General features: G+C 41.7%; 3 protein-coding genes across 3 annotated transcripts; 2 read left to right on the top strand and 1 right to left on the bottom strand.

Annotated features, from left to right (window-relative positions):
- Positions 1 to 2,573: 2,573 nt before the first annotated feature.
- Positions 2,574 to 4,457, bottom strand: rps28 (ribosomal protein S28). Its single transcript, XM_053883759.1, has 4 exons — positions 4,352 to 4,457; positions 4,028 to 4,075; positions 2,920 to 3,042; positions 2,574 to 2,691 (listed from the first exon to the last, which is right to left on the bottom strand). The coding sequence occupies exons 1-3, from the start codon at positions 4,388 to 4,390 to the stop codon at positions 2,920 to 2,922; spliced, it is 210 nt and encodes a 69-aa protein (XP_053739734.1). The 5' UTR covers positions 4,391 to 4,457; the 3' UTR covers positions 2,574 to 2,691.
- A 756-nt stretch (positions 4,458 to 5,213) lies between these two features.
- On the top strand, positions 5,214 to 10,399 carry si:rp71-39b20.4 (potassium voltage-gated channel subfamily V member 2). The gene is made up of 4 exons (XM_053884433.1): positions 5,214 to 6,021; positions 6,103 to 6,736; positions 7,096 to 7,221; positions 8,251 to 10,399. Exons 1-4 carry the CDS (start codon positions 5,492 to 5,494, stop codon positions 8,563 to 8,565), a joined length of 1,605 nt encoding a protein of 534 aa, XP_053740408.1. The 5' UTR covers positions 5,214 to 5,491; the 3' UTR covers positions 8,566 to 10,399.
- Positions 10,400 to 11,397: 998 nt separating this feature from the next.
- On the top strand, positions 11,398 to 12,070 carry insl3 (insulin-like 3 (Leydig cell)). Its single transcript, XM_053883735.1, has 2 exons — positions 11,398 to 11,593; positions 11,877 to 12,070. Exons 1-2 carry the CDS (start codon positions 11,398 to 11,400, stop codon positions 12,068 to 12,070), a joined length of 390 nt encoding a protein of 129 aa, XP_053739710.1.
- Positions 12,071 to 12,374: the final 304 nt, after the last annotated feature.

The raw sequence follows: 12,374 nt of genomic DNA, 5'->3' as shown, positions 1-12,374 counted from the left end.
TTGAAAAAGAAAAGTTAATAAAACTGAAATTAAATTCATTTGATAGCAGATGGAACGGTTGCAGTGCATTGTGAGAAGTCTTATTTACCATATATAACTTGTACAGCAGACCTGGGCAATGTGCGGCTCGGGGGCCATATGCGGCCCTTTGACTGAGTTTTTGTGGCCCTTCTGAGGTCAGACAAAAAAATATACAACTGATAGGCCATCATTTTTCAGTCTTTTTCTTTCCCTGTTTCTGTTTTAGCAAGCACTGGTTCAACAGTAAATGCAACACATTCATGGCAAAATTTTTGTTTATCACATACTATTATACTCAAAATTTGTTGAAAGAAAATTTCAAATCTAATTTTAAATTAATTGCCTTTTTATTTTAGGTGTTTGGTCCACAGTTTTATTATGATTCATATTCAAATAAGATGCATGTAATACATTTTTTTATCGGTGTCAGGCCATATTTCCACTTCTTAATATCCTTGCTTCCATTGAATCTTTAATGGTTCATTCCATCCTTGTTACTTAAGATTTTTTTCCATCAGGTTTCACAGTCATCGTCGCCTTTCTTTTGTCACGATGGCCCCTCACAACAGTCACAGTTTATAATGTAGCCCTTCAGGAAATTTAACAGCCGACCTCTGCTGTACAGTATAGTCAGAACACTGGCCACTTTTTCTCTCACAGTTTTTCGTCCATCTCCCTGTCACCAGGATTGATGGGAAATAAAGCTGAAGCGTGTTGTTTACTAGCCGAGGAAGAGTAGCCGTCCTTGAACATGATGATTCACAGTGTTTGGGTCGTGCAGGCCCAAACAGCAAGGCGTGTCCATCACCGGTGTTTTCCTGCAGCTCACTGAGACCTTGGTGCCGCGAAGACAAACATGAAACAACCTTCAGTGTCGCGATTGTTAGGATGTTTTTTCAGGGTGGGCTGAAACATTCAAGCTCAAAAACAGTTCCTAGAAGTTTGATTATGACTTAGCCAGAGGCAAATGATTGTTTTTATATCCTGACACTGCAACTTAACACCAACCATTTCGTTTTAAGAGTGTACCCTGAAGTGACGGAACATTGGCTGGCTTCTCACCAGTCATGCACACTTGAACGCAAATGATACCCAACAACCCGACACCTTCTCTGACTTGTGTGTTCTTGAATCGAGCCTGAGTTTGCAGTGAAAGCCTGCGCTTGCTCTGAGTGAGAAATGCAGGTGTTTAAACTACGCCGATCCATGACACGGGCCTCAGACTGACACGCACCAGTTGTGCACCACAGACCTAATGTATCTCCAGCTTTGATTGATGGCACTGATTCTTGAGCAATTTCCCCCCAAATTCCACATCTGCTTACACTAAAAGAGCACGCAAACACCCCTTCATTTTTAATGTAAAGTAGGTCAGAGTGGAAACTGTACGGTCACTCAACCTACAGCAATGTACACAAACACCCGCCACATCAACACTTCACTTCTGACCTGCTTTCCTGTTCAAACATTCCACCAGATCCATCCTCATGTATCCTCACAATGTCGAGATTATCTTGAGCAGAAGCAGGGGGAACATGAAGTGCTATGTTTGGACACTGTTTGAGCTGAGGCAAAAGCACAACCGTGTTACTGTAAACAACTTTACTGTAAAACTATTTTAGGCCTCTGATACAAAACATGGGCTGTGCTGACACCTACTGGTAAAGGTTTTAACTACATTGCTTGTTGCTGTCATATTTCTGAACATCAGGCGGTGGAAACTTGATTTGTTGTTTTAATTTAAAAAATATTTTCTGAATGAAAAAAATGGTTTAAGTAACACCTTTTTTTTTGCGAAGATAATCTGTGGTGACGGCAGAAAACGGACAGAAGTATGTTGGAAGACTAAGACTCTGAATTACCCAGACAAAGTATCAAGAGACATATACATGGAACATATGGCTAAAATCCACCACAGAAAGGTCAACAACGCACCATCTTAATGTTCTATGCGCCGATAACCCATTTTTCATCTATTGGCGCACATTATGCCTAAACTATTTTGCACTTAGTTTCTTAAATATTCAGATTTGGTATGTGTGAACAGTGTAGTCAGAAGTCATTCACCTAAGAGATAAAGTTGTTTCTTAGGTGAATGGCAGGAATATCAAAGATCCAAGTTAATCTGATGGTACACACCATTCTGTCTGGAACCTTTACTTTTAGCTGTACCTCGATAACCACGTCAGCCGAGATATCTTTTCTGAGCTGCCAGTTTTGGTTTGAACCTTGCTGATGGTCAATGCACCACAATGAGCTGCTTCTGATGTGTCAGCCAGTGTTGAAACCACAGGGAGGTCATTTAGAAAAGGCGGATTACACTTGTTGCATTCACACCTTTGTGGATGGAGAGGGTTGGATTTCAGGTGTGGATGCCCTCCAAAGTCCAACTGTTTGAACAGTACAGACAGTTTTCCACATTTATGACCGTGTACTTTTTATATTGAAATTTGTCAGCTATTCACCAAGCCTGCACAACATTATTGATTATACAATAACAAAATGCCAGAATGTAAGATGTGAGGAAACAACCAAACAAAACTAGTTCAACATCTTGACGACCAAATTTATTTCCAAAACATCTGAACAGGTGAGATGTAGGCCATAGCTGGTGGAACTGGAATCCTCTGTCCCAAAGCTCTGGTTTGGCACCTCATCGCTTCAGGAGCCCTGAAAACACAATAAAGGTTAGAGTGCTCTGCAACCCACAGGTCGGGAAAAAGGAAATTATTAACAATGAAATAAGAGTAATGAGATGTTTGATGTAGCTATTAGAACATCAGTTAAGCAGCTGAATAAAGAGTTGTCCTGCTTGATGAAGAACAGTCATCTTTTAGTGGCCCTGAGCTTGAACATATAACAGCTTAAATGTTGCATAACCAGAGTCTGACTTCTCACCTATCGCAGCCTCCTGGCTTCTCTTTCAGACTCCAGAAGTGTGAGCACATCTCCTTCTCTGACTGGCCCCTTCACATTCCTGATGATGGAGCGGTTGCTGTCGTCCATGAACTCAACACGGACCTGAAGAGAACAGGAGTGAACATCCACTCTTTTCATTAGGGGATGCACCGAAACAGATATTGGTGGCCAGAGCAGAGTAAGCTCTAAAAACACTTGAATACCAAATAAGGTTGTTGCGTTTACTCTTTTAAAAATATTGCAGAAATAGTCTACACCGTTTTTCGAAGAAAGTCAACGTTCAGACAGTGTAATATTTTTTACATTAAAAATTCAACAGTAGCTTAAAAAAAAAGAAAAAAAATTTCTATATTAGTCCATCAGACAAAACATGCATTCCAAATGTACATTGGAGTAGATAAATCTACAACAAATTCATTTCAGCTAGTTCACTCCAGTTAGTTTGGTAGAACACGTGTTTCAAACTGCAATTCTATTCTCACCCTCCAACACTAAAAAACACTGAATAGTTCAAACACTGTAGGTAGACTTTGGTCGACATAGTTGTGCTGTAGTGTTGCCATGACGACAGGCAGTTTTTTTTTTTTTTTTTTTTTTTTTCTCTATATTCGGCCACTCAATATTTGGTGCATCCCTTCCCATGATTTCTTTTGCCAAGTCGGCGTTGCAGTTCTTGTAGAATGCACTTCTTCAAACCTCTTACACAACTGCTGTTAAACCTAAGTGAGAATATTCCTCACGGCTGATTCTATATAATTTCCATTACTTAATCAAAATATAGGTCGCAAGAGACACTTTTTAAATCGTTAGACCTATTATTATTAGTCCTGTGTATTTCTTTGCATTTATTATTTAAAAAAATCAGATTAAAATACAAGCACAGTGCAACGACAGTGGCATAGACATATTTTCTGCATCAGTTTAGCGTTATTATAATAAGTAAGGTCTAGCAAACAATACAGCCTTACACAAGATAAATATCTGATGTATTAGACTTTGGGTGATGAGAAGTAAATAAAAAGATTCGGCTGAAAATGTAACTGAATATAGACTCCGCTACACACATTAGCTTTATCAAGGCACCTACCTGTGTACACTGGCCCTGTGAACCAGTTCTTCCGATAACTTTGGTGACCTGAAAATTAAAAAAACAGAGTTGAAGGTCAACTGACCGTACACGCGGATGATAAACCAAACATGTCGACAGTGAGCATCTACAACACAGCGAACTGGTTAGCCGAGCATGGAGCGGCCTCCATGACGGAGCCCCGACACATGAACCGCTCGCCAATCAGACGGAAATAAAGGAACTTAGCAAACACCTTTGAGTTCAGAGAGCTGCATAAGTGACAACCCCGCCAATCTATCCGAGTTTTATCCCCCATTTTGGTCATATTGCGTATTTTCTTACTCTTGCGAGCTTGATCGGCTGCACGCGGCTGGCGTCCATGTTGGGAGCTTAGACAGGAAAGGAAGTCACGTGGTGCACAGGCGGCATATATCAGTGAGTTAAACACACTTTTAAAAATTAAAACCAATTACGAGAAAACCTGACTATCTTATATGTATTATAATGAGTATCTAATTTATTATATTTAAATTAAATAGCGTAAGTCTTAAAGTATTTCGATTTTCACTTCCGGCAAACTGGGCGATACCATTCTTCGAGAAAAGTGGAGGGGGGAGCGTGACGTTGGCTTGCACGTACCATTTAAACACACATTAAAGTAGACCATTAAACAAAAACTTTATCTTTTATTTTTTGGCAGACTGTTCTCAGCCAAACAGTCCTGATCAAAAGCTGGTTTATTGTGACGTCACATTTACACTATAGCTCAAATGATGTGTTAACTGTGTATGATACATGTCGATTTAAAAGTAGATTCAGATTTTTTTCGTTGTGAACATGTTTTACACTAATAGCTGTGCTACTTATTTATAATGAAAAAACAGAAAGAAGCTTATTGGAAAAGATAATATCATTGGTCGAAGTAAAGAGGGCCAGACTTCATCTCTTCCTGGAAACACCCTTCATTTTCCAGGTGACTTCCAAGGTGATCCCTGGCAACACACATAAGCTCGACAGTCAGGCTGGAAATAGTCTGTTGTTCTTAAGTTAAATGCAATTGAACACAAAATCTAACTGCGGCACGATGCTATCTTGCTTCTTCAATTCCAAATCTGCTCAGTAACTAGTTACTGGAGACAGTCATCACCCCACTCTCTCTTCCTTCCAGCCGCTCGGAGAGCACAAAGCTTTAAATCTCACGACTAATCCTTGCAAACTGTATTTTTAACTTGCGTTTGGACAGAAAGAACAGCAATAGGATTAGAGAATCAGTGACGCGGCCGCACCTCCAACTTGTGCAGTTGATCTTACATGCTTTTACAGGAGGTTTTCCACATTCCATGAGACATTTCATCTGATTTCTGAATGGAAGACAAATTCTATCAGCATGGAACCTGAATCGAGTAACGGAAATGCACAGATTCTTTTTTATTGAAGGCCTTTGACTATTTTTTTTAATGTAATTTTGAAGCAGGTGGGACAATGGAGAACATAAAACCGAAACTGAAGGTGCTAAAAAAGCGCAGATCGAGTCTTTTCGCCACCATCAACCGGGAGAAGAGCTTTTCACATAGCATCGAGGAGCAAGAATTCCCCTTTTCACAGGACAGCTCTGTGAAACTATGGACGTCCATGGACAACCTTGACAGCGCGGATGAGAAGAAAGACAAGCGGAAAGTGGAGGCTAAACCGGCCAAACCGAGGAAGCCTAATATAGTCAACCTGAACATTGGTGGTAAAGTTTTTCACATCCCGAGACATTTGGTTCTTAGACACCCGAAGACAAGGATAGGAACTCTAGCCCTGTGTGAAGACCCGGCCAAGCGGCTAACATTGTGTGACGACTACAATGTCCAGAACAATGAGTTCTTCTTCGATAGGGATCCAATGTTTTTTCACTATATCTTCCACTTTTACTGCAGCAATGTACTGTGGGTAATGGATAGTCTTTGTCCTGTGAACTTTGAGGAAGAAATGACCTTTTGGGGGCTTAAGTTAAAGGACACTCCAAGGTATGGATGAAATCCTCTGTCCGTTTATTCCTGTATTTATTCCTGTTATTTGACATGTTCCTCCGTTCTTCTCCTCCTCAGGTGTTGTCGTATTCTGTTTGAGGAAAAGGTCGATGACATCAGAGACCAACTCAAAGTCAACCAGGAGCTTATCGATGAGATTAAGCCTCACCAGGATGACGAGGGCTACCAGACCATGTGTCTTGGGAGTCTAAGAAAGATTCTGTGGGACTTGATGGAGAACCCTTACTCTTCACTGTCAGCCAAAGCCTTTGCAGTGTTCTCCAGTCTCTTTGTGCTTATCTCTATTGTTGCCATGACAATGAATACAGTAGACGAACTGAGGGAGTACAAACTCGGCAGCAGGACTTACATGGAGTGGGTGGAGATCTGGTCCATACTCTTCTTCACCTTGGAATACTTTCTCCGTCTGGTCACCACATCCAACATCAAACACTTTCTGAAGAGCGCGCTGAACTTCGTCGACATGGTCGCCGTCATGCCCTACTTTGTCCAGATTCTTTTCGAGGCGTTTGTTATCGACTCTGAAGACTTCAGTCGGCAGGAGGACTTGAAAGCCATGGCCAGAGTCAGCAAAGTCAGCAAGGTGCTCAAGGTGGTCAAGCTGATGCGAATCTTTCGCATCCTCAAGCTGGCTCGCCACTCCACTGGCATGAGAGCCTTTGGTTTCACCATCCGACAGTGTTCCGAGCAGGTGAGACGTACCACCAACACGTCACGTAGTTAGACAGTGCAGGAATATTTGCATGGACACCAACACAACAGACGCCTTTTCTTGGGGACTGGAGACAACCATGGTACCAAATAGTTTTACAGTAAAGTTATTTACTGTAGCACGGTTGTGCTTTCGCTTCAGCTCAAACAGTGTCCAAGTTTCCAGCCCATCCATCCATCCATCCATCCATCCATCCATTCATCCATCTATAGTTTTGCTCCTCATGCGTAGCTCATAGATAGATAGACAGATAGATAGATGAATTCTTCTTGTGGCTTATACATTAACAACGTTCTGACTTCAGTTTTCCCACCAATCGTTTTGTTTTGGATCCTTAGGTCTGCTGTCTGTTTCTGTTCATCGCGATGGGCATTTTCACCTTCTCAGCACTAATGCACTCAGTAGAGGTGGACCAACCCGGCACGCCGTTCAGCAGTATTCCAGACGCCTGGTGGTGGGCTGCGGTAAGTGGACTAGTTCATGGGGGAAAATGATGATTTTCTCGGACAAGAAAAGTGAGAACAGGCTACAGTGTGTCGATCTTTTCTTGATTTCCGCTTGTTCTGAAAAAGCTAGTACAAAGCTAGTAGAGCACTACAAACAGTATAAGAGTAATACAGAGTTCTGTATTCTGCAGTCACAACTCACGAATGCAACAGGTCTTGGACTCAGTCGTTCCTGGATGTGTCCTCCTAGTTTTCCGGATCAATTAAAGATGAACTTAGAGCTTTGCTTCTTGAGTGTTCGGAAGTTAGAGTTGAGCTTGTTTGCTTCGGTTGCCAGTTATCTGCAGGTTTGGTATTTCAGCTGCCTGCTCCAGTGGGAGTCAATCTGAGATAGATAGATAGTTACAATGAAAAATAATTTTTAAAATGCTGTAAAAACAAATAACATCTATATTAAATTCACAGTATAGAATGATGTTTCATAAATTATAAATATGTAATAAATATAAGCAAATGTTTATAAAGTGTCAGAGAGCAACAATGAATGTATATTATTAATAACCAACTTATCATATGAAAAAAAGCATGCTATATTTTAAGTGCTCGATACGTATCATGTATTCGCATGTAGTAGTTTTGAAATGACTGGTTTCAAAACAATCTACCAACTCAAATCTAAGTGAGATTTATATGACTCTTTAAGACTTTTATATGACTTTATAAGACTTTTTTTTAGTGTTAAAGTCAAGACCATCTGACCCGACCCTGAGCCAAATCCAGAGCATACAGAGACCATGTGTTTCTATATGACTAATAGACTTGTGCTTCTGTATTCACTGGTCTGAGTCGCGACCTGTTCGCGGTACTCAAAGCCCTGGTGTTGGCGACTGAATGCTCTGGTCTCGGGTTAGTTTGAGATCTAAAGTCTCACCTGAGCTACTGCTGGATCCCAAGGTCCCAGCTGGGCAGAGTCACTGCTTCCAGACTGCAGGGGTTGATAGACAGAGAGAGGAGCTCTAGGGTCATTCACCTTCTCCTCCTCTGAAGGTGAGCATCTCCACGGTGGGCTACGGAGACGTGGTGCCCATCTCCTACCTGGGTCGATGCGTGGCCTTTGGCTGCATCTCCTTCGGCATCATCCTCAACGGCATGCCCATCTCCATCCTCTTCAACAAGTTTTCCGACTACTACGCCAAACTGAAGGAGCAGGAGTACACCTTCTCCAACACGGAGCGCAGCTTCCAGCTCAAGAAACGGATGATGCGCAAGTTCCAGAGCTGTTACGAGCCACAGCAGGACGAGTCGGAGGATGAGATCCACTACAGACCCAGCGGAAGGCAGGAAAGTCTGGAGCACTATTAGAACAGGATGATTTAGAGACAATGCCTGAGGTAAAACCTTGATAACCTTAAATGGCCTTATCACTCGGGTCTAGAGGATGCTAAGACCCATCTGCCTCTAAAGTGCGTGATATTAGAGACAATTCAACAGCCGCACTTGGGATAATCTGTAAGCTCAAGGCTTTGCACCGGTGCTGGTCACATGTAGCGGGTCAGATGAAACACTTGCTTCTGACAGCTTTGTTAGACAAGTGGAAGTGCTATTACAGAGCTATGTTGTCTTGCTAAATCTGCATCATATACCTTATTGTTCAGTGTCCACATGCTGAGGACCTGAGGACTGTTTTCTTTTTCCATTGAGTTGAAGCGGATTAAAGGACACATTTGATGAAACGTTTTTTTAAAAGTCTGCTTTTGCACTGAATATATTGCACATGAGGTAATGCGGGACAATGATTTTCCTCCACAGTGCCATCGAGAAGCTGAAGTCGTCTGCACCTAAATACAGACAGGGGCATGTAGGGGTGACTTTAGGGAATGAAATTCCTTGTTTTGAGGGTTGAACTAAACGTCACCATGTAGCGCAGAGACTAGATTGACTCTTGCTGTTGTGGAAGCTAATTTCACAAAAAGCAAACAAGGAAATTGTGTGTTTACTGTGTTTTGAAAAATACCAACCAGTCCTCCCCGCCATGGTCTTGACCGTGAAGGCGGGAGACGAAAGAGTTGAATGAATAAAATCACTCGGATTCATCAAATAAAATGCAACTTCAATTTCACCAAAAGAAGAGGCACTTTTTATTCTATTTTTTAACATTCAGCCCTTGGAATTATGGGTAAGGTCACTGTTTAGTTTCAATGAGGAGGGCACTTTTTCTGACTTATGGTCTATATTGTGAGATTTTACTGGCAAAAAGTAACTTTATCTTCCGGGTTCCTGGGGATTTGAAAAGGCGGGGAACTATGTGATGGACATGAGCATAAGAACTACTCCGCATAACTTGTTGTTTTAGGTTGGTTTAAAAAGACATAAATAACACCATCCCTGTTGCCCTTCTCGGTTCAGCTCAAAGGTGTTAGGTTTTCTTTGCTCATCTGAGGTCAGGTAGAGGGGGCAGCAGCAGCTGAATAAAGAGGCCCAGACTTTCCTCTCTCCAGTGATCTCCTTCAGCTCCACTGGGGGAATACCGAGGCATTCCCAGGCCAACCCAGAGACCTAATCTCTCCAGTATGTCCCGGGTCTGACCTGAGCCACCTCAACTGCCGCTTCCTGAGCTGGGTGCTTCTCTCGACAGGATGGCTCAGCTCCTGATGTCTCCATCCAGATGCCTCGCTCAAATTCATGTGGCTCCATCTTTCCACAGAGTCACTCGTCCCCCTTCACTTATGTGGGAGTAAAGCAGGAATGGTGTGTGTCTCACCGCGGCAAAGCTGAAGGTTAATTTTGTTGTGGAGGATTAGCAGGATTTGCTGTTGCGCCTCCTTCCTGGTCAGACAAGGGCATGAACCTAATCAGATACTGAGCTATTCTGATCACATGCACATAACCGGCTTCTATTTGAGCCATTGCTGCGTCTTTATGGGCGGATCACCTGGTTTCTATTATTACCAACCGGAGTCTCTTTCAGCTGGAACTGAACTTCCAACACGAAATAAGACATTCACTTTAAGCTTCTCAAGGTCACATGTCAGATATCTGTATAATGGTGTTTGTTGTTCAACATCCTGGTTTCATGACCATGATATTTATTTTTAACAATCATGTACCTCGCAGATTTGTTTAAATCATTGTTTCCAGAACATGTTCGGAAAATACAACTTTTGTATGCAGAGTGTTCCATCAATTGGCGAGCAATTTTAATATGGTTAAATATGAATCTATTTAATGTTAATGTCAAATATACATTTGTCAAAATGAAATTCATTATATCAGTATTGCAGTCAACATAAACGATATTATGACAGCATGTTATTGGTGCTTCATTCAATTTGTTATTTCTTGTTTCCAACTTTTTTTTATTTTATTTATTTCTATTATTTACCATTGTGTGTGTTTTTGGACTTTGGGAGGAAACTTGAGTGCCACCCACCCAAGCGTCCGACTGGATTCAAACCGTCTTGCTGTGAGAATGCAGGTTCCAAGACTATATCCCAAGTCTTCATGGTACTCCTATCAAACTCAAGGCCCGGGGACCAAATCCCGCCCACCAAGTCAATTTATGTGGCCCACAAGGTCTTAAACACAAATGACAGGCTTCAATACCAATTACAAGTGCAGACAAAACTTGCAGGTCGACGTCTACACCAAGGTTGAGATGGTTGAGATCAAAAGTTTGTACCAGTGTCCAGTGAGGAGAAAGGAAAGGTTTTACACCTCAATATGAAGAAAAAACAGTCAGTAAATGGAGCTAACAGGACACGTCTGCATACAGAGGCTGCGTTATACACAATAACAGAGAGCGTCGTGGGTCAGCTGATCGGTCCGAGCACGTTATGTTTTGTCCGGCTTTTTTCGGGAGCGTTCGAGGTCTGGATTTTCGTTTGAAATCTGAAGCCAAAAAAATCTCGAAATTTTTGTTTGAACTCCGATTTGTTCGAAGTCCGGGACGTTCGAAAACCGAGGTACCACTGTATTATGTAATAGAACTTCCAATGTTTTGACAATGAAAGCCGTCACCAACACTTTCACACTCTGCTCCGGATCAGAACATGCTTTTCTTTCACCAAGGCTGTTTTTCCAATTAAATGATGACACCGCATTCTTTTTTTTTCGGAACCGCTAGACTATATAAACCCCGTCACCGCAGAAGTCACAGAACTTGTTACATGTCGGATTCAGAAAAACTGCCTTCAGATGTCGCTCGCCAAGTGTCTGCTGTCGGTGTTGGTGCTTCTCGTGGTGGCAGATCGCGCAGCCCAAACGGAGGTTCGGTTCAAGATGTGCGGCAGAGAGCTGATCCGGATGACCGTGTCCACCTGTGGAAACTCCCGTCTGAAGAGAAGCGTCCGGAATGGAGAAGAGGGGCGACCCACAACCCCCCACTCTGATGGCAAGTGACCACTGACATGCTCAAAGATGATTGTCATAGAATCAGATCAGTTACAGACCAGTTACTCGATTTTTTCCAACTAATGCTAGAAGAGAAGAGGTTTTAAATTTACGCAGAACGTAACCATGACGCATGTTAACCTGCATTTATTGATGATTGACTATTTGATGGAATCTTTGTCTATATATATATATATATATATATATATATATATATATATATATATTCTTCCAGTCCAGTCCAGCACAATAGACTCATAGACATGTCCTGCCGCTCTACACAGGGGACCATATTGACGCCACAGAGAAGCACGGAAGCCTCTTCATACCTTCACAGTCTCCAGGGGACGAGCAGCTCATGTCTCCGGCTCCTCACTGGATTGCGCTGTCCTCTCGCCTCGGAAGATCTGCTGGCAAAATGTCTGACATTTGTTGTGAGAGAGGATGCAGCCTGAAAGAGCTGATCCAGTTCTGCTAGACGCAAACTGAGATTTTAAAAATGAATAAACAGCAAAAATGATTTGCTTCATGATAGCTTGTCACTGTAGAAAGTTTTGATGAAAATATGAAGTTCTTACAATGTGTTTCAAGAAAAATTTATTTAAGAGATAGCGAAGAAATATTATATAATATTTATATTATATAAAAAAAAATCAATAAAATAAAATAAAGATTTCACAGTCCAAATTCTAAACATTACTTCATGTCAAACTCAACCATAAGAATACATGAATATTCTCTTGAACCTTTGCATTATCGTTTAACTTCAGATTCATGTGTTT

Source organism: Synchiropus splendidus, chromosome 13, assembly GCF_027744825.2.
Source record: "Synchiropus splendidus isolate RoL2022-P1 chromosome 13, RoL_Sspl_1.0, whole genome shotgun sequence".
Classification (NCBI taxonomy): domain Eukaryota; kingdom Metazoa; phylum Chordata; class Actinopteri; order Syngnathiformes; family Callionymidae; genus Synchiropus; species Synchiropus splendidus.
This window is presented reverse-complemented; position numbering and strand designations above follow the sequence as displayed.

Bases quoted from the DNA above. Each gene is read 5' to 3' on its own strand.
- rps28 (XM_053883759.1), bottom strand. From the start codon at position 4,390: ATGGACGCCAGCCGCGTGCAGCCGATCAAGCTCGCAAGA. The intron at 4,076-4,351 runs GTAAGAAAATAC...TTTAATTTTCAG, and splicing joins AGCCGATCAAGCTCGCAAGA to GTCACCAAAGTTATCGGAAG. The intron at 3,043-4,027 runs GTAGGTGCCTTG...TGTTCTCTTCAG, and splicing joins CACAGGGCCAGTGTACACAG to GTCCGTGTTGAGTTCATGGA.
- si:rp71-39b20.4 (XM_053884433.1), top strand. From the start codon at position 5,492: ATGGAGAACATAAAACCGAAACTGAAGGTGCTAAAAAAGCGCAGATCG. The intron at 6,022-6,102 runs GTATGGATGAAA...TCTCCTCCTCAG, and splicing joins AAGTTAAAGGACACTCCAAG to GTGTTGTCGTATTCTGTTTG. The intron at 6,737-7,095 runs GTGAGACGTACC...TTGGATCCTTAG, and splicing joins TCCGACAGTGTTCCGAGCAG to GTCTGCTGTCTGTTTCTGTT.
- insl3 (XM_053883735.1), top strand. From the start codon at position 11,398: ATGTCGCTCGCCAAGTGTCTGCTGTCGGTGTTGGTGCTTCTCGTGGTG. The intron at 11,594-11,876 runs GCAAGTGACCAC...CGCTCTACACAG, and splicing joins CACAACCCCCCACTCTGATG to GGGACCATATTGACGCCACA.